Raw genomic sequence first — 21254 nt, 5'->3', positions numbered from 1 at the left:
GAACCTGTCCTGTTAAACTGCTGTATGGTGTTGGCCACCATACAGCAGCTCAGTTTCAGGGTCTTGGCAATCTTCTTATAGCCTAGGCCATCTTTATGTAGAGCAAAAAAAAATTTTTGGGATCCACAGAGAGGGGGTAATCCACAAAAGGGATACGCCGGCGTATCTACTGATACGCCGTCGTATCCCTGTTTCCAGAGGCGTACTAAGCATGGGGCGGAGGGGGCGGGCCGCACCTGGTGCCACACCCTGGAGGGGTGTCAGGCCGACGATCCCCCCCCCCTCCGCGAATGAAGAGGACTGTAGCGTGATGATAGCGCGGTAACAGGGAGGCAGCGCTAGCGGCAGTCTAGGTAAAGCTGAAGCGTGGCTTTTCAGGGGGGGTGTGACTCGTGCGAGCCGCCCGTACCCATACCCGGGACCGCAATTATCCCCTTCTCTGTGGCAGCGCAGCGCCCGTGGCTCTGATAGATAAGGCTGTGACTGTCTGACACTGACAGTCACACAGCCTAGGAGCGTGAAGCTGCAGCCGCCTCCCCCTGTGCTGTGCTGCCTGTGTGTGTAGTGTAACACGCGGCGCGCTGATGATCATCTGTCTGACGGCATCATGGGTCTGAAGCCAAGGGGGGTGTGTGCACTATTGTAAGGGGGGGGGGTGTTCTGTATATGAGGGGGGTTCTATATTCTGGGGGGTTCTGTATTGTGGGGGGGTGTGTTCTGTATTGTAGGGGGGTGGTATCTGTATAGGGGGGTTCTGTATTCTGGGGGGGGGGTGTTCTGTATTGTAGGGGGGGGGGGGGTGTTCTGTATTGTAGGGGGTGGTATCTGTATATGAGGGGGGTTTTGTATTCTGGGGGGGTTTTGTATTGTCGGGGGTGGTATCTGTATATGAGGGGGGTTTTGTATTCTGGCCGGTTCTGTATTGTGGGGGGGGGGTGTTCTGTATTGTAAGGGGTGGTATCTGTATATGAGGGGGGTTTTGTATTCTGGGGGTTCTGTATTGTGGGGGGGGGTGTTCTGTATTGTAGGGGGTGGTATCTGTATAGGGGGTATTCTGTATTCTGGGGGGTTCTGTATTGTGGGGGGGGAGTTCTGTATTGTAGGGGGTGGTATCTGTATAGGGGGGGGTTTTGTATTCTGGGGGGTTCTGTATTGTGGGGGGGTGTTCTGTATTGTAAGGGGTGGTATCTGTATAGGGGGTATTCTGTATTCTGGGGGGTTCTGTATTGTGGGGGGGAGTTCTGTATTGTAGGGGGTGGTATCTGTATAGGGGGGTTCTGTATTGTGGGGGGGGGGTGTTCTGTATTGTAGGGGGGTGGTATCTGTATAGGGGGTTCTGTATTCTGGGGGGGGTGTTCTGTATTGTAGGGGGTGGTTCTGTATATGAGGGGATATTCTGTATTTTGGGGGGGTGTTCTGTATTGTAGGGGGTGGTTTCTGTATATGAGAGGGGTTCTGTATTCTGGGGGGATCTGTATTGTGGGGGGGGTGTTCTGTATTGTAGGGGGTGGTATCTGTATAGGGGGGGGTTATGTATATGAGGGGGTTCTGTATTGTGTGTGGGGGGGGGGGGTGTTCTGTATTGTAGGGGGTGGTTCTGTATATGAGGGGGGATTCTGTATTCTGGGGGGGTTCTTTATTGTGGGGGGGGGTGTTCTGTATTGTAGGGGGTGGTTTCTGTATATGAGAGGGGTTCTGTATTCTGGGGGGGATCTGTATTGTGGGGGGGTGTTCTGTATTGTAGGGGGTGGTATCTGTATAGGGGGGGGGGGTTATTATATGAGGGGGTTCTGTATTGTGTGTGGGGGAGTTCTGTATTGTAGGGGGGTGGTATCTGTATTCTGGGGGGTTCTGTATTGTGTGTGGGGGGGGGTGTTCTGTATTGTAGGGGGTGGTTCTGTATATGAGGGGGGATTCTGTATTCTGGGGGGGTTCTGTATTGTGGGGGGGTGTTCTCTGTATAGGGGGTGGTTCTGTATATGAGGGGGGGGTCTGTATTGTAGGGAGGGGTCTGCACTGTCCAGAGGTGCAGTCTAATGTAAAGGGGTGCAGTGTAATGTAAAGGGGTCCAGAGATGTAGGGTGCTGTGTAATGTAAGGGGTCCAGAGGTGCAGGGTGCTGTGTAATATAAAGGGGTCCAGAGGTGCAGGGTGCTGTGTAATGTAAGGGGTCCAGAGGTGCAGGGTGCTGTGTAATGTAAGGGGTCCAGAGATGCGGGGTGCTGTGTAATGTAAGGGGTCCAGAGGTGCAGGATGCTGTGTAATATAAAGGGGTCCAGAGGTGCAGGGTACTGTGTAATGTAAAGGGGTCCAGAGGTGCAGGGTGCTGTGTAATGTAAAGGGGTCCAGAGATGCAGGGTGCTGTGTAATATAAAGGGGTACAGAGGTGCAGGGTGCTGTGTAATATAAAGGGGTACAGAGGTGCAGGGTGCTGTGTATTGTAAAGGGGTCCAGAGATGCAGGGTGCTGTGTATTGTAAAGGGGTCCGGAGATGCAGGGTGCTGTGTAATGTAAAGGGGTCCAGAAGTGCAGTGTAATGTAAAGGGGTCCAGAGGTGTAGGGTGCTGTGTAATGTAAGGGGTCCAGAGATGCAGGGTGCTGTGTAATGTAAGGGGTCCAGAGGTGCAGGATGCTGTGTAATGTAAAGGGGCCCAGAGGTGCAGGGTGCTGTGTAATGTAAAGGGGTCCAGAAGTGCAGTGTAATGTAAAGGGGTCCAGAGATGCAGGGTGCTGTGTAATGTAAGGGGTCCAGAGGTGCAGGGTGCTGTGTAATGTAAGGGGTCCAGAGATGCAGGGTGCTGTGTAATGTAAGGGGTCCAGAGGTGCAGGATGCTGTGTAATATAAAGGGGTCCAGAGGTGCAGGGTGCTGTGTAATGTAAAGGGGTCCAGAGGTGCAGGGTGCTGTGTAATGTAAAGGGGTCCAGAGATGCAGGGTGCTGTGTAATATAAAGGGGTACAGAGGTGCAGGGTGCTGTGTAATATAAAGGGGTACAGAGGTGCAGGGTGCTGTGTATTGTAAAGGGGTCCAGAGATGCAGGGTGCTGTGTATTGTAAAGGGGTCCAGAGATGCAGGGTGCTGTGTAATGTAAAGGGGTCCAGAAGTGCAGTGTAATGTAAAGGGGTCCAGAGATGCAGGGTGCTGTGTAATGTAAGGGGTCCAGAGGTGCAGGATGCTGTGTAATGTAAAGGGGCCCAGAGGTGCAGGGTGCTGTGTAATGTAAAGGGGTTCAGAAGTGCAGTGTAATGTAAAGGGGTCCAGAGGTGTAGGGTGCTGTGTAATGTAAGGGGGCCAGTGATGCAGGGTGCTGTGTAATGTAAAGGGGGCCAGTGATGCAGGGTTCTGTGTAATGTAAGGGGTCCAGAGGTGCAGGGTGCTGTGTAATGTAAAGGGGTCCAGAGGTGCATGGTGCTGTGTAATGTAAAGGGGACCAGTGGTGCAGGGTGCTGTGTAATGTAAAGGGGTCCAGAGGTGCTGTGTAATGTAAAGGGGTGCAGGGTGCTGTGTAATGTAAAGGGGATCAGTGGTGCAGGGTGCTGTGTAATATAAAGGGGTCCAGAGGTGCTGTGTAATGTAAAGGGGTGCAGGGTGCTGTGTAATGTAAAGGGGACCAGTGGTGCAGGGTGCTGTGTAATGTAAAGGGGACCAGTGGTGCAGGGTGCTGTGTAATGTAAAGGGGTCCAGAGGTGCAGGGTGCTGTGTAATGTAAAGGGGACCAGTGGTGCAGGGTGCTGTGTAATGTAAAGGGGTCCAGAGGTGCTGTGTAATGTAAAGGGGTCCAGAGATGCAGGGTGCTGTGTAATGTAAAGGGATCCAGAGATGCAGGGTGCTGTCTAATGTAAAGGGGTCCAGAGATGCAGGGTGCTGTGTAATATAAAGGGGTACAGAGGTGCAGGGTGCTGTGTATTGTAAAGGGGTCCATAGATGCAGGGTGCTGTGTATTGTAAAGGGGTCCAGAGATGCAGGGTGCTGTGTAATGTAAAGGGTCCAGAGATGCAGGGTGCTGTGTAATCTAAAGGGATCCAGAGGTGCAGGGTGGTGTGTAATGTAAGGGGTCCAGAGGTGCAGGGTGGTGTGTAATGTAAGGGGTCCAGAGGTGCAGGGTGCTGTGTAATGTAAAGGGGTCCAGTGATGCAGGGTGCTGTGTAATTTAAAGGGGTCCAGAAGTGCAGTGTAATGTAAAGGGGTCCAGAGGTGCATGGTGCTGTGTAATGTAAGGGGTCCAGAGGTGCATGGTGCTGTGTAATGTAAGGGGTCCAGAAGTGCAGTGTAATGTAAAGGGGTCCAGAGTGCTGTGAAATGTAAAGGGGTCCCGTGGTGCAGTTGTGGAGAGGGGGTACACAGTAGTGACAAAGAGATATTGAAGGATGCAGGGGGCACAGTAGGGTGTTTTTACATTTTACTGTGGGGGGGGGGGGGGGGGGGTGTTCCAGATATTGGATCCGCCCCGGGTGCCAAATGTTCTAGGTACGCCCCTGCCTGTTTCTATCTATGGAACTGATCCACAGAATCAGTTTACCATAGATAGGCAGAAGATCCGACATGTGTAATTGAATTACACTGTCGGATCTTAAGGATGCAATTCTAGGCCGGCCGCTAGGTGGCGAGGCCATTGCGGCCGGCCTAGAATATGCAAATGAACACTTACGGCGATCCACGAACGTTCCGACGGGCCCGTCGCTCTAAATCTACGTCGTTTACGTCGAGTTACGCCGCGTAAAACTAGGGCTGAGCCCTAGTTCTCTTAAGCCATGTTAAGTATGGCTGTTGTTCCCGCGTCAAAATTTAAATTCTACTTCGTTTGCGTAAGACGTTCGTGAATGGCGCTGGACGCCATTTACGTTAACGTCTAAGCAAATGACGTCGGAGCGACGTCAGTTAGCGCAATGCACGTCGGGTAAGTTACCCGACGGAGCATGCGCAGTACGTCCGGCGCGGGAGCGCGCCTAATTTAAATGGGACTCGCCCCATTAGATTCGGCACGCCTTGTGCCGGACACATTTAAGTTACACCGCCGCAAATTTCAAGGTAAGTGCTTTGTGGATCGGGCACTTAGGGAGAAATTTTGCGGCGGTGTAACTTAAATCGGAGGATTTAAGTTGCGCCCGATATTTGTGGATTTGGCCCAGAGTTCTTTGCCATGAGGTGTCATGTTGAACTTCCAGTAACTAGTATGAGAGAGTGAGAGCGATAACACCAAATTTAACACACCTGCTCCCCATTCACACCTGAAATCTTGTAACACGAACGAGTCACAGGACACCGGGGAGCGAAAATGGCTAATTGGGCCCAATTTGGACATTTTCACTTAGGGGTGTATTCACTTTTGTTGCCAGCGGTTTAGACATTAATGACTGTTTGTTGAGTTATTTTGAGGGGACAGCAAATTTACACTGTTATACAAGCTGTACACTCACTACTTTACATTGTAGCAAAGTGTCATTTCTTCAGTGTTGTCACATGAAAATATATAATAAAAATATTTACAAAAATGTGAGGGGTGTACTCACTTTTGTGAGATATATAAAACAGTTTTCTGGAAATTTGCTCAAATTGATTTTAGGTACCGTAAATAATAAGTAATCTATTGGTGGTGAGTTGTGTTGATTCCTTCAGTTTTCTTTTTATATTTCTTGATCAATTGCATAAAAAAAAATCGAAAAGGCTTTCCTTTTTTACAGTGCAGGGAATGGACAAAAATCTATCTAAATCATTCAGATTTTTGTATACAGTATGTTAACACTTTAAAGGTTCAAAGAAATTATTAATTAAAGATTATTATTTAATCTTAGAAAGGGCATGAGCAATAAAAAAAAAAGAAGGAAAACCAGGAATAATTATAAACCTAAAGAATTTAAAATATTAAAATAAAATATATAAAATACCAAATGATATGTTTAGGATATTTATATATTAAAAAAAATAGAGCACAAAAATCAGAGGCAAGTAGCAGAGCATAAGCAAAAAAAAAAAAAAGAGACAGGAATATTATAGATCCAGGTAATATAGAAATAAAATAAAATAAATGTTTAAAATAATATTTAAACATTAGAACACCAACCCATACTCTGAAAATAAACCAGTTAATAGCATAACTTAGATTCCACCTGTTCTTTCCTGGCCTGTTTAACCACTTAAGACCCGGACCAAAATGCAGGTAAAGGACCCGGCCAGTTTTTGTGATTCGGCACTGCGTCGCTTTAACTGACAATTGCGCGGTCGTGCGACGTGGCTCCCAAACAAAATTGGCGTCCTTTTTTCCCCACAAATAGAGCTTTCTTTTGGTGGTATTTGATCACCTCTGCGGTTTTTATTTTTTGCGCTATAAACAAAAATACAGCGACAATTTTGAAAAAAATTCAATATTTTTTCCTTTTTGCTATAATAAATATCCCCCAAAAATATATAAAAAACATTTTTTTTTCCTCAGTTTAGGCCGATACGTATTCTTCTACCTATTTTTGGTAAAAAAATCGCAATAAGCATTTATCGATTGGTTTGCGCAAAATGTATAGTGTTTACAAAATAGGGGATAATTTTATTCCATTTTATATTAATAATTTTTTTTTTACTACTAATGGCGGCGATCAGCGATTTTTTTTGTGACCGCGACATTATGGCGGACACATCAGACAATTTTGACACATTTTTGGGACAATTGTCATTTTCACAGCAAAAATTGCTATAAAAATGCATTGTTTACTGTGACAATTGCAGTTTGGGAGTTAACCACTAGGGGGCGCTGAAGGGGTTAAGTGTGACCTAATATGTGTTTCTAACTGTAGGGGGCGGGGCTGGACGTGTGACATCATTGATCGTGTTTTCCTATATCAGGGAACACACGATCAATGACAGCGCCACAGTGAAGAACGGGGAAGCTGTGTTTACACACAGCTCTCCTCGTTCTTCAGCTCTGGGGACCGATCGCAGGACTCCAGCGGCGATCGGATCTGCGACCCAGGGCTAGGGAACTTAAAGAGGACGTACAGGTACGTGCTTGTGCCCAGCCGTGCCATTCTGCCGACGTATATGTGCAGGAGGCGGTCCTTAACCACTTCCAGACCTGCGCACGACGATGTACGTCCATTTTTTAAAGATTGATATCTCGGTAACGGCTGCCACAACCGAGGTATCAATCTTTAGTGTGCGCGGTCTGGTTAACGATAACGGCGGTCTCCACGGCGGATTCGCCGCGAGATCGCCGTTATCGGTGGCGGGAGAGGGCCCCCCCTCTTACCGGAGCCGTCGGTAGCGGTAGCGGCGCAGGGGGTCGGGACCGTTCGGCAGCTGAGCGGGGACGAGACTGAAGGAAAAATCTCCTTCGCCCGTCCCCATAGCTCTGCTGGGCGGAAGTGACGTCAAAACGTCAGTCCCGCCCAGCCTCTTAAAGAGACAATTTTTTTTTTGTCATTTGAAATTTTTTTTTTTTTTTGCATTTAAGCCCAAATATGAGATCTGAGGTCTTTTTGACCCCAGATCTCATATTTAAGAGGACCTGTCATGCTTTTTTCTATTACAAGGGATGTTTACATTCCTTGTAATAGGAATAAAAGTGATCAATTTTTTTTTCAGTGTAAAAAGTAATAAAATAAATAAAAATAAATAAGAAAACAAAAAATTTTTTTTTTAAAGCGCCCCTGTCCCGACAAGCTCGCGCGCAGAAGCGAACGCATACGCGAGTAGCGCCCGCATATGAAAACGGTGTTCAAATCACACATGTGAGGTATCGCCGCGATCGTTAGAGCGAGAGCAATAATTCTAGCCCTAGAGCAACTCTGTAGCTCAAAAAATGCAACCTCTAGAATTTTTTAAACATCGCCTATCGAGATTTTTAAGGGTAAAAGTTTGACGCCATGCCACGAGCGGGCGCAATTTTTAAGCGTGACATGTTGGGTATCATTTTACTCGGCTTAACATTATCTTTTACAATATATTAAAAAATTGGGCCAAATTTATTGTTGACTTATTTTTGAATTAAAAAAAGTGCGCTTGTAAGACCGCTGCGCAAATACGGTGTGACAAAAAGTATTGGAATGACCACTATTTTATTCTCTAGGGTGTTAGAAAAATATATATATAATGTTTGGGGGTTTTAAGTAATTTTCTAGCAGAAAAAACTGTTTTAGTCTTGCAAACACCAAATCTGAAAAACACCTAAGGTCTGGAAGTGGTTAAGTGGTTAAATACCCGCAGCTTCTGGGTATGGTGGAATATGTGATCACCCCAAAGTAGCATTTGGTGCCTGCATACCCAATAACTGTCATGTGGGGGAAGTGTGCAGTCCTGTTCCAACTGCAAAAGTAGCTGAAACTAGCCTGGTGGTGGATAAGGGTGTAGGAAGACTTTTAAGGTCCCCTAAAGTAACAAGAACCTGATATTTTGCTTTGTATGAGCAAAGAACACGCATAGTCCTTTTTTATTATGTTTACATATCCATTAAAAAAAAAAGACTAGTATGATGTAAGTAATACAATCAATACATATTAATGTTAAAAAAGGAAAACATTAATCACTTATAATAAGCCATTCCAATTACTGCCACATTTTACTGTAAACTGATATATGTTGTTCTTTTACTTGTTCAAGATCTATGTATGCATTGTAATGGATATGTCCTCTGTACACTTTGATTAATCTTACAATAAAAACCTTGATTGTGAAAAAAAAAAAGGAAAACAACTTGTTTCTGTGTTTACGTTGTAATTACATATGAACATCGTTTAGCCATATCTTGATAATACAGACTTTGCTTCTTACTTTGCAGTGTTAAGCAACAGTTCTGCTTTACTGCCCCTTGGAAATCAATGCACTCCTTATGTGGTTGATAATGTATCTACCCGTTTGTTACTCTAACATTTCATGTTCCTGATATGTGCCTGCTGTACCATGTACTTGTATGAGAAATGATCATGTTCTCTTTGTATTGCTTCCTTTGTGTGAAACCCCTGGTGATCCTGCCAGTCCCTTTTGCTTTCCTGTTAAAAACTGACCACACTAAGCAGAGAGCGCACCATGGTCAGTTCTCTAGCTATACTGGGAACCCGGTGTACACTCCTTCACTGATCAAACTTGCCATGACACGCCCCTTCTGCACAGCCTTTCACTGGGAAGCTCAGTGTTCTGCTGCTTCTCCTCTCCCAGCTCTTATGTAGCGGAGAAACACAAATTTTGCCTTTCATTTTTATTTAAGACTAAGGCCTCGTACACACGACCGAGTTACTCGTCGGGCAAAACACATCGTTTTCCTCGTCGAGTTCCTTGTTAGGCTTGTCGAGGAACTCGACAAGCTTGCTTTGCGTACACACTGTCAAGACAAAATCTCCTCGTTCTCAAACGCGGTGACATACAACACATACAACAGCAGGGGAAGTTCGATTCCACTGGCTAAACTCTTGGGGCTGCTTTTGCTAATCTCATGTCTTTGCGTGTTAAGTAAAAGTTTGTTAAGAGACGATTTGCACTCTATTCTGAGCAAGCGCGGGTTTCTTAGCATACACACGCTCGAGTTTCTCGTCGGGAAACCAGCCCGACCAGGAACTCGACGAACCAATTTGAGACTCCCGTAGAGGAAATAGAGAACTTGCTCTCTTTTTGGCTTGTCGAGTTTCTCGACAGTTTCCTCAACGAAAATGTACACACGACCGGTTTCCTCTGCAAAAAAGATCTCCCAGCAAGTTTCTTAATGGATTCTGCCGAGGAAACCTCTAACACACGACCGAGTTTCTCTGCAAAAACCAGCAAGAAACTAGCTGGGAGATATTTTTTTGCAGAGGAAACCGGTCGTGTGTACATTTTCGTCGAGGAAACTGTCGAGAAACTTGACGAGCCAAAAAGAGAGCAAGTTCTCTATTTCCTCTACGGGAGTCTCAAATTGGCTCGTCGAGTTCCCGGTCGGGCTGGTTTCCGACGAGAAACTTGAGTGTGTGTATGCTAAGAAACCCGCGCTTGCTCAGAATAGAGTATGAGATGGGAGTAAAAGTAGCAATTGTAATGGAGATAACACATTTTTAAAGCTGTAACAGACTGAAAAGTGCAAATCGTCTCTTAACAAACTTTTACTTAACACGCAAAGACATGAGATTAGCAAAAGCAGCCCCAAGAGTTTAGCCAGTGGAATCGAACTTCCCCTGCTGTTGTATGTGTTGTATGTCACCGCGTTTGAGAACGAGGAGATTTTGTCTTGACAGTGTGTACGCAAAGCAAGCTTGTCGAGTTCCTCGACAAGCCTAACAAGGAACTCAAAGAGAAAAACGATGTGTTTCGCCCGACGAGTAACTCGATCGTGTGTACGAGGCCTATTTCCTCGACGGGAATGGAGAAACTTGCCTTGTCGAGTTCCTCGACAGCCTAACAAGGAACTCGACAAGGAAAACTATGTTCCTCGGTCGTGTGTACGAGGCTTTAGTGTGTTGTTTTACCAGGTGATTGTTTACAACCACTTTAAGGGTGGTGGGGTTGTTGAAAATGGAGTGTTTGGCCACTTTAGGGGCTAATATACCAAGTTCTATATTTAATACAACAAAAAGATGGGACAGAAAGCATGCAAAAATGTGCGTCACATAAATAAATGCTGAAACAATAATTTAACCACTTAAGGACCGCCGCACGACTATATACGTCGACAGAATGACACGGCTGGGCACATGGACATATATATACACGTCCTCTTTAAGACCCCAGTTGTGGGTCGCAAGCGCGCCGCCGGTGGCGTGCTCACGACCCTGCGGCGCGCTCGCAACCCAGTCCGAACCCCCGGGACCCCGCGACCTGGTCCGAAGCACCGGGACCGTGGGACCAGCGGACCCGATCGCCGATGGGGTCCCGCGATCGGTCCCCGGAACTGAAGAACGGGCAGAGCCGCGTGTAAACACGGCTTCCCCGTGCTTCACTGTGGCGGCACATCGATGGTGTCGTCCCCTTTATAGGGAGACACAATCGATGACATCACTCCTACAGCCACACCCCCCTACAGTTGTAAACACACACTAGGTGAAACCTAACCCCTTCAGCGCCCCCTGTGGTTAACTCCCAAACTGCAACTGTCATTTCCACAATAAAGAATGCATTTTAAATGCATTTTTTGCTGTGAAAATGACAATGGTCCCAAAAATGTGTCAAAAGTGTCCGATGTGTCCGCCATAATGTCGCAGTCACGAACAAAATCGCTGATCGCCGCCGTTAGTAGTAAAAAAAAATATTAATAAAAATTCCATAAAACTATCCCCTATTTTGTAAACGCTATAAATTTTGCGCAAACCAATCGATAAACGCTTATTGCGATTTTTTACCAAAAATAGGTAGAATACGTATCGGCCTAAACTGAGGAGAAAATTTTTTTTTATATTTTTTTGGGGGATATTTATTATAGCAAAAAGTTAAAAATATTAAATTTTTTTCAAAATTGTCGCTCTATTTTTGTTTATAGCGCAAAAAAAAAACCGCAAAGGTGATCAAATACCACCAAAAGAAAGCTCTATTTGTGGGAAGCCACGTTGCACGACTGCGCAATTGTCAGTTAAAGCGACGCAGTGGCGAATTGCAAAAAGGGGCAAGGTCCTTAACCTGCATAATGGTCCAGGTCTTAAGCGGTTTAAGAGTGCTCAATGAAATGCACTACACGTTCCCTTTAAGCCATATACAGTACATCATAGTGACTATATTTGGGCTTGTATATTAAATATATAAGATGAACTACATTGTGTACAGTTACCTATCCATATTTTTTCAATCAAAAACTAGTTGAAAGTAGTTTAGAAAATGCCCCTTGTATGGCCAGCATAGGACCACATGTGTCTTTGGTTCACCCACTACAAAGTAACTTCCAAGGAAATCCTCCCACGGCCTGATTTCAGGCAATGTGACAAATGTTTTGCTGTCATGCCTCCTCTGCTAAGTCATGTGTTTAGCACACAAATAGTTTAGTACAGATTAGATAACAAGTATTCCACAGAGAGTGATTGTAATCATTGATGATTCGAGCTCCCAAATACCTGTCATCGCCAAGACTGATGCATTCAGGAAGAGCCAAGCTACAGCCGAACAGCATGATGTGTTGATAGCAGCTGAGGCGGCTGAGATAACCAAAGAACTTTAAGAACATCTCCATATCAATGCTCTTCACAAAGGAGAACACAGATTTTGGAACAGTCAGATTGTATGGTAGCATTTGGCACTGGCTGTATGTGACGTTTACACAAGTTTCTGAAAAGTAAAAGGAAAAAAATAAAGTCAAAATCAACACAACCACTACACTGAGAGCAAAATGAGCATTTCAGAATTTACTGTATATAAAGCAGAGGATATGCCTGTCTGGGTGGCAGGGAGCTGCATATGGAAGTCGTTCATAAGAAGTAATGCTTAAAGCGGAGATTCACCCTAAAACATGTATATACCATTCCATCCAGCATACTGCGACATGTACAGTATGCTGGGGGTTTTTTCCGCTGTACATACCCTCGTATAGCTATTCCCCCCCCCCCGACTTCCAGGTAGTGCCTCCCGCGGGAGTGGGCATTCCTATTCAGAGACTAAGTGATTAACGTGATGACAAAAGCTTTCTCACGGCGCATTATGTGCGCCACCAGTTTCCAAAAGAAGCCAAACTGCGAGTCGGCTCTATACGGCGCTATACGGCGCATGCGCACCGACGTTCGACTTCTTTCGGAAACTGGTGATGCGCATTATGCGCTGGGGGGAAGCTTTTCTCATCATGTCAATCACTTAGTCTCTGAATAGGAACGCCCACTCCCGCGGGAGCCACTACCCGGAAGTCGGGGGGAAAATAGCTATACAACGGTATGTACAGCGAAAAAAAACAGCATACTGTACATGTCGGCAGTATGCTGGATGGAATGGTATATACATGTTTTTTAGGGTGAACCTCCGCTTTAAAGTGGTTGTAAGCCTCTGAATTGAAAAATGAACAGAGCATATTCCCCTATAGTGTGTATTTGCCTCAACCCAAAGCACTGTCTCCCCTCTCTTCCCTTTGCTATCTGCACACCCTCCTTCCAGCACACAGAAGGTAATTGACAGCCTCAGCTGTGCATATTTCCCTATGAGACTGTGTGTGTTGGGGGGCTCAACTCAGGTCTCAGATTACACTCAGTTCTCCTCTCTTTAGTGTGCAATATGTGACATCAAAAATAACCTTTGGTTTGTGTGTTTTAGAAGGTTGTAGAGAAGAGAGGGCTGCAGATAAAAGGTACAACTTATGTAGGAGGGTTTGTTTCATTTCTGTGCATCACCTGAGGCTACAGGTCACTTTGGTGGGTATATGTGTAGCCCTGTACACACGGCCGGGAATCTCGTCAGGAAAAAAAACGTTGGTTTTCCTGACGAGATTCCTGACAATGCATTCTGAGAAAATTACAGTGGCTGCAGATTGAAAAGGAAAGGTCATTTTTAATAACATTCAATTACAATATCATTAGTGTCGCAATTATATGCGCTATATTTATTTTTCTTTATTTGCAATTTTTTCCCCACAAAAGTGGAGTTACCCTTTAGATAAAATTAAAGAGAGGCAGCTACAGTATATTACGGTAGTCTTCATGTGTCTGATGGGGACCACATACTCCATAGAAAATCTTATATCCCACATGGAAGATTATACAAGGACTGTTGCATGTTCTTAAATGCAGTTCTGGGTTTGTTTCTGCTTGTCACATTCAATTATCTTACTGTGACCTTTTTCTTTTTCTGTGGTATCTTTAGAAACTCAGGAGCTGCCTTCTATTATAAATAACATGGTTATCATTACTGTTTTTTATATAGCACTAACATTTTCCACATCATTTACTATTTGAGGAAGAAAAAAGGGTCTTAATCCATCTGAGCATGTAGGCCAGGGGTGTCAAACTCAAAAACATCAGGGGCCGCATCAGCAGTTTGGTTACCCTCAAAGGGCCGGTTACATCTGCACTCCAGTTTTCTTGCACTGCGCAGGGAGCGCAGGGTTCAGGAGTGCGATGCGGAGGGAGCGCAGGGTTCCGGAGTGCGCTGCGGAGGGAGCGCAGGGTTCCGGAGTGCGCTGCGGAGGGAGCGCAGGGTTCCGGAGTGCGCTGCGGAGGGAGCGCAGGGTTCCGGAGTGCGCTGCGGAGGGAGCGCAGGGTTCAGGAGTGCGCTGCGGAGGGAGCGCAGGGTTCAGGAGTGCACTGCATAGGGAGCGCAGGGCTCAGAAGTATGCTATGCACAGTGTGCAACAACTGATTTCATCCCTCCTAGTGGGTTCTGACCTCACCGCCCCCCTGCTCTCTCTTTCCTACCTGACCCAGCTTTTAGGCTGCAGCCCGCTGGATAAAAGAAAAAAACATAGCCGCGGGCCTTGTGTTTGCAACCCCTGATGTAGGCCCTTTACAAATTAATTTAGAGTGGGTGACTGGGGACAAAGAGAAGGCAAATTTATTAAATACCTTCTTCAGCTCTGTGTATACAAAGGAGCACGGGGGAGCTCATGGCCATAATGGGGGTGGTATTACACAGCCCCAAATGAGCCACAATGGCTCAAAATTGATATGGTCCAGAAATATTTAGTTGGAATAATGGTGAATAAAGGTGAATAAAGCACATGGGCCAGATGGCACACGCCCACGGAGACAGAATTGAGCTCTGACATTTTCAAAGCCATTGTTTTATCATTTTTAGGGACTCTTTAAAGACTGGCATAATACCACTGGATTGGCATAGGGCTAATGTGGTGCCAATATTTAAAGAGGGATCAAAGTCTTTACCAAGTAACTTCTATAGTTGGGAAGATACTGGAGAGTTTAATAAAAGACCACATAGACGAGTTGCTGCTGAAAAAAATATTTTACATAACAGACAGCATGGGTTCATTAACTGGTTGCCGACCAGCCGCCGTCGTTTTACGGCGGCAGGTTGGCTCCCCTGCGCGAGAGCCTGTAGCCATACGTCGGCTCTCGCGCAGGCCACTAGGGGCGCCCCCCCGCTCTCCCCCGACTCCCGTGCGCGTGCCCGGCGGGCACGATCGCCGCCGGGCACACGCGATCGCTCGTTACACACACACAGCTCCCGGTCCTGTCAGGGGGAGAAATGCCTGACCGTCTGTTCATACAATGTATGAACAGCGATCAGTCATTTCCCCTAGTGAGGCCACCCCCCTACAGTTAGAACACACCCAGGGAACATACTTAACCCCTTCCCCGCCCCCTAGTGTTAACCCCTTCACTGCCAGTGGCATTTTTATAGTAATCCAATGCATTTTTATAGCACTGATCGCTATAAAAATGCCAATGGTTCCAAAAATGTGTCAAAAGTGTCCGAAGTGTCCGCCATAATGTCGCAGTACCGGAAAAAAATCGCTGATCGCCGCCATTACTAGTAAAAAATTTTATTAATAAACATGTCATAAAAATACCCCCTATTTTGTAAACGCTAGAACTTTTGCGCAAACCAATCAATAAACGCTTATTGCGATTTTTTTTTACAAAAAATATGTAGAAGAATACGTATCGGCCTAAACTGAGGGAAAAAAAAGTTTTTTTATATATTTGTGGGGGATATTATAGCAAAAAGTAAAAAATATTCATTTTTTTCCAAATTGTCGCTCTATTTTTGTTTATAGCGCAAAAACTAAAAACCGCAGCGGTGATCAAATACCACCAAAATAAAACTCTATCTATGGAGAAAAAAGAACGCCAATTTTGTTTGGGAATCACGTTGCACGACCGCGCAATTGTCAGTTAAAGCGAAGCAGTGCCGAATCGCAAAAAGTGCTCTGGTCTTTGACCGGCAATATGGTCCGGGGGTTAAGTGGTTAAAGAAAGAAATTGTCAAACAAATTTCTTTTTATGAGGTAAGTAAAACCTTAGACAAAGGAGTGGCTGTGGATGTAGTTTACTTGGATTTTGCAAAAGCATTTGACACAGTTCCCCACACACGGGTAAAATCAGTTTAAATGGATAGAAAACTGGCTAAAAGACCGTATTCAGAGAGTAGTGGTTAAGGACTTATACTCTGAATGGTCTAAGGTTAGCAGTGGTGTACCCCAAGGTTCTGTGGTGGGACCCTTACTTTTTAATATCTTTATAAATGATATTGGGTCTGGAATTAAAAGTACAATTTCAGTCTTTGTAGATGACACCAAGCTATGCAGTGGAATAATGTCCTTGCAGGATGTTTCCAACTTACAAGCCGACCTTAAAGTACTGCTTAATTGGGCAACGACGTGGCAAATGAGATTTAATGTTGATAAATGTAAAGTTATGCACTTGGGGGCTAAGAATATGCATGCATCATACATACTAGGGGGAGTACAACTGGAGGAATCAATGGTGGAGAAGGATCTGGGTGTTCTGGTAGATTATAAGCTCAATAATACCATGCAATGCCAAGCTGCGGTTTCCAGAGCGAGCAAAGTATTTTCTTGTATTAAGAGAGGTAAGGACTCCAGAGAGAGATATCATGTTGGCCTTGTACAAATCATTAGTAAGACCTCATCTATAATATATGCAGTTCAGTTTTGGCCACAGGTTAACAAAAAGGATATCGGAGAACTGGAGAAAGTGCAGAGAAGGGCAACTAAAATGATAAGAGGCATGGAGGATCTCAGCTATGAGGAAAGATTAGAGGAACTGAATTTATTCTCTCTTGAGAAGAGGAGAATAAGGGGGGATATAATCAACATGTACAAATATATAAGGGGTCCATATAGTGAACTTGGTGTTGAGTTAGTCCTTTAACCACTTAAGCCCCGGACCAAAATGCTGCCTAAAGACCCGAGAGGTTTTTACAGTTCGGGACTGCGTCGCTTTAACAGACAATTGCGCGGTCGTGCGACGTGGCTCCCAAACAAAATTGGCGTCTTTTTTTCCCCACAAATAGAGCTTTCTTTTGGTGGTATTTGATCACCTCTGCGGTTTTTATTTTTTGCGCTATAAACAAAAATAGAGCGACAATTTTGAAAAAAATGCTATATTTTTTACTTTTTGCTATAATAAATATCCCCCAAAAACATATTTTAGGCCGATACGTATTCTTCTACCTATTTTTGGTAAAAAAATGCTATATTTTTTACTTTTTGCTATAATAAATATCCCCCAAAAACACAGTTTAGGCCGATACGTATTCTTCTACCTATTTTTGGTAAAAAAAAATCGCAATAATCGTTTATCGGTTGGTTTGCGCAAAATTTATAGTGTTTACAAAATAGGGGATCGTTTTTTTGCATTTTTATTTATTTTATTTTTTTTACTACTAATGGCGGCGATCAGCGATTTTTTTCGTGACTGCGACATTATGGCGGACACTTCGGACAATTTTGACACATTTTTGGGACAATTGTCATTTTCACAGCAAAAAATGCATTTAAATTGCATTCTTTATTGTGAAAATGACAGTTGCAGTTTGGGAGTTAACCACAGGGGGCGCTGTAGGAGTTAGGGTTTACTTTGTGTGTGTTTACTAGTGTAGGGGGGTGTGGCTGTAGGAATGACGTCATCGATCGTGTCTTCCCTATAAAGGGAATGACGCGATCGATGCGCCGACACAGTGAAGCACGGGGACGCCGTGTTTACACACGGCTCTCCTCGTTCTTCAGCTCCGGGGAGCGATCGCGACGGAGCGGCTATAAACGAATAGCCGCGCCGTCGTCCCGGATCGCTCCTGAAGCCACGGGGACCGCCGCATGTAAGGGGGGGGTCCCGATCGGACCCCCGACCCACGTCAAGCAGGGCACGTATATATACGTTGATGTGCCTGCCTGTGCCATTCTGCTGACGTATATGTACATGAGGCGGTCCTTAAGTGGTTAAAGGGGTTGTAAAGGTTCGTCTTTTATTTTCTAAATTGGTTCCTTTAAGCTAGTGCATTGTTGATTCACTTACCTTTTCCTTCTATTCCCCTTCTAAATGTTTTTTTTTCTTTGTTTGAATTTCTCACTTCCTGTTTCTCCTCAGAAAGCTTTCCACCATCATCCGAGCAGTGGAAAGTCATTTAGAACAGTTTACTGAACACCTTACTGAGGAGAAACAGGAAGTGAGAAATTCAGACAAAGAAAACAAAGGAAAAAACATTTAGGCCCCTTTCACACGGGGCGGATGAGTAATGATCCGCTTCCGTATGTCGCTCCATTGATCCCTGCTGAGCCGGCGGATGACAGGACGGTCTCCGCACACTGTGCAGGGACCGCCCTGTCTTTTCTCCGCTCTCTATGGGGAGAGCGGATGAACACGTATGAACCGTATGTCCGTGTTCATCCGATCCACTCTGCAGACGGAAGAAAAAATTGGATTTTCTTCCGTCTGCAAAATCGGATGTTTGCAGAGGCGGACGATTACGGGTGTCAGCCAGAAATGTATTATGGCCTAGGCCGACAAGGCCCAGGCCTAGGGTGGCACTTTGCGGGGGGCGGTTAAAAAGCCCACCCTGTCCCTCTGTGCTCATCCCACCCTATCCCCCTGTACTCATCCCACCCTGTCCCCCTGTGCTCATCCCACTCTGTCCCCCTGTGCTCATCCCACCCTGTCCCCCTGTGCTCATCCCACCCTGTCCCCCTGTGCTCATCCCACCCTGTCCCCCCTGTCCTCATCCCATGAAAATGACAGGACGGGTCTTAAAAAGGAAGGGGTGCATCATATATAAAGTAGGGGTGCGCGAGTTTCACCAGGCCTAGGGCAGCACAAAACCTAAATACATCCCTGGTGTCAGCAGATGTTCATCCGCTGACACCCACAATTGCATAGGGACCAATGTATGTCCCTTTTTCATCCGCAAACGGATGGATGAAAAAGCGGACATACGGTCCGCACGTTTGAAAGAGGCCTTAGAAGGGAAATTGAAGGAAAAGGTAAGTGAACCAACAATGTACTAGCTTAAAGTAACCCATTTAGAAAATAAAAACAAACCTTTACTACCTCTTTAAGGTCATCACAGAGGACATTGGGGGCACTCTTTAAGTCTAGAGGAAAAGAGATTTCATCTCTAAGTACGTAAAGGTTTCTTCACAGTAAGAACGGTGCAAATGTGGAAAAGACTCCTCAAGAGCTGGTTCTTTCCAGCTCAGTAGATTGCTTTACAAAAGACCTGGGTTATTTCCTAAACGTACATGATATAACTGGATACTAACACTGAGGCCTCGTACACACGGCCGAGGAACTCGACGGGCGAAACACATCGTTTTGCTCGTCGAGTTCCTTGTGAGGCTGTCGAGGAACTCGGCGAGCCAATTTTCTCCATTAAAAGGAAAAAAGATCGCGCTAAAAATGATGATGACAGTAAATGGTGAACAAAGTTCAAAACAAATCAATGTGAATAGTCCCACCACACGGGCAATTTAGTGAATTAATCTCCCAGGTGCACCAACGAAATCCACAAGAAGAGTGCTTTAAAGGAAAGATCCTCCACCAAGATTAAGAAGGGCCTCTTACCGGATGGAATTGATCTCCAGGTTATAAGAGATCTCACACAGCATGATAAGAGGTACTAGGATAATCACATAGGCAGCCACAGCATAGGAATCCTTATCACAGCAAGTCCTCATTAAGCCAGAAACTTCCCAATAGATCATCCAGAGGTATGCAAGAAAACAAAGGCTCACATAGTGTAAAATCCTTATGTTTTAATTGGAGAGAGTAGATGCAAATACACTTACATTTAGTAGTTAAAAACGTGCACATAAAAGCCGGCCAGCTTTGGAATCACAGCCCGTATCGGGTGCAAGGTACGCGGTGACGTCAGCACGCCGCCTCCCAACGTTTCGTCGCAAAACTGGACTTGATCACGGGATACGGGCGGCGCTCTGAGTCACCGCGTATATACATAAACAAACGGATGCAGCCTCGATGTGAGCAGGCATTGAAATCAAATCCGCCATCTTAGCTGCTGGAAAGAATCTCTTATTAATAGTGACCCGAACCCGTACACAGTAAGGGCAATCGTAAAGGCATATACAATGCACCTATATATAGAATGCATCTGCCAAGTTCGGAGTCATAATCAAATGGCATCTAGACACCTGTATTATAGATTGAGACTAAATATATCTCGAGTGCTGACATGTGCTAAACGCCGCTACACGACCACATGCAGCGGCACATCAACACCGTCACAATATAATCCTCCACAGCGTATTAATAGGCTGGGCTGAAACAGTAGAGCATAATTATATACCAAAAAATCAAAAATAAGAAAATAAAAAATTAAAAATGATAACCAACTTTTCTCGTTCATGGAATGAACACATGAACCTCAATTGTGGAAGGCATGGATGTATTAAAACTATGGGAGCAAGGAACTTTGAATACCCAAAAGCTGCTACACCATGGTGGTTGGGCATCTAAAAATCAAAAAAAATTTTAAAAAATCTTTGTTACCCAACTATTACTAAAGAGGCTATGATCAGGAAAAAAAATGTTCGAGTACAAAGACCACTAGTAGGCCACCTCATCGAGCCAGCAACCATTTGTATTATGCTTTAAATTATTATATACAAATTTAGAAAATTATTTGACATAAAATTTTAAAATTCATACATACAAAAAAAGTTTAAAAATTATGTATACAGAAAGTGTGAGGAATAAACATTAATAAAACAATAATGGCAAGTAAATAAAAAATTCCATAAAGGATTCAAAATAGTTCAATCATGAATTCGCAATAAAACAATTAACATCTACTTCGATGTTTAGGCCGAAAGGTGTATAGCATTTTAGCCTATAAACCCATGACATCTCTAATTGGGAGATGGTTCTCACCAAATGACTGCCTCTCCAGTGGGGGCTAAACTTGTCAATTCCCAAAAAGATGGTGTTATTAGGGTTTCTGTTGTGGGCTGTTAGGTAATGTTTGGACACGGAGTGTTTGGTGTAACCTAATCTGATGTTATTGATATGTTCGTTAAGGCGAACCTGTAACGGTCTCTTGGTCCTGCCCACATACTGTAGCCCACATGGACACTGAAGTAAGTAGACTACCCCCGTTGTGGAGCATGTAATGAACGGCTTAATGACATGGCTGCTAGACAAGCACGTAGAGGAAAAAGTTGTGGTTCTTCTAGAATGACAGCCATTTATAGAACAGACCTGGCATTTGCCACACTTATAATAACCCGTGAGGCCCGAAAAGAATTTTGATTCCATACTGGGGGGATTTAATATATTGGGAGCCAGTTTGTCCTTTAAAGATGGCGCTCCTCTAAAGACCACTTGGGGCCTATCAGGTAATAAGCCCCCCAAAATTTTGTCATTTTTTAAAATATGCCAATGTTTGCCCACCAAATGCTTTATATTTGCATGTT

At 44.9% G+C, this 21254-nt stretch overlaps 1 protein-coding gene across 1 annotated transcript in view; it reads right to left on the bottom strand.

The window, feature by feature from the left end:
• CORIN (corin, serine peptidase) overlaps positions 1-21254 on the bottom strand; it is a 387335-nt gene that overhangs the window by 207334 nt on the left and 158747 nt on the right. Inside the window, exon 4 of the mRNA XM_040334981.1 lies at positions 11989-12199. Coding sequence (XP_040190915.1) covers positions 11989-12199 — 211 coding nt within the window. The remainder of the gene's footprint in view (positions 1-11988; positions 12200-21254) is intronic.

Source organism: Rana temporaria, chromosome 1 (assembly GCF_905171775.1).
Source record: "Rana temporaria chromosome 1, aRanTem1.1, whole genome shotgun sequence".
NCBI lineage: Eukaryota > Metazoa > Chordata > Amphibia > Anura > Ranidae > Rana > Rana temporaria.
This window is presented reverse-complemented; position numbering and strand designations above follow the sequence as displayed.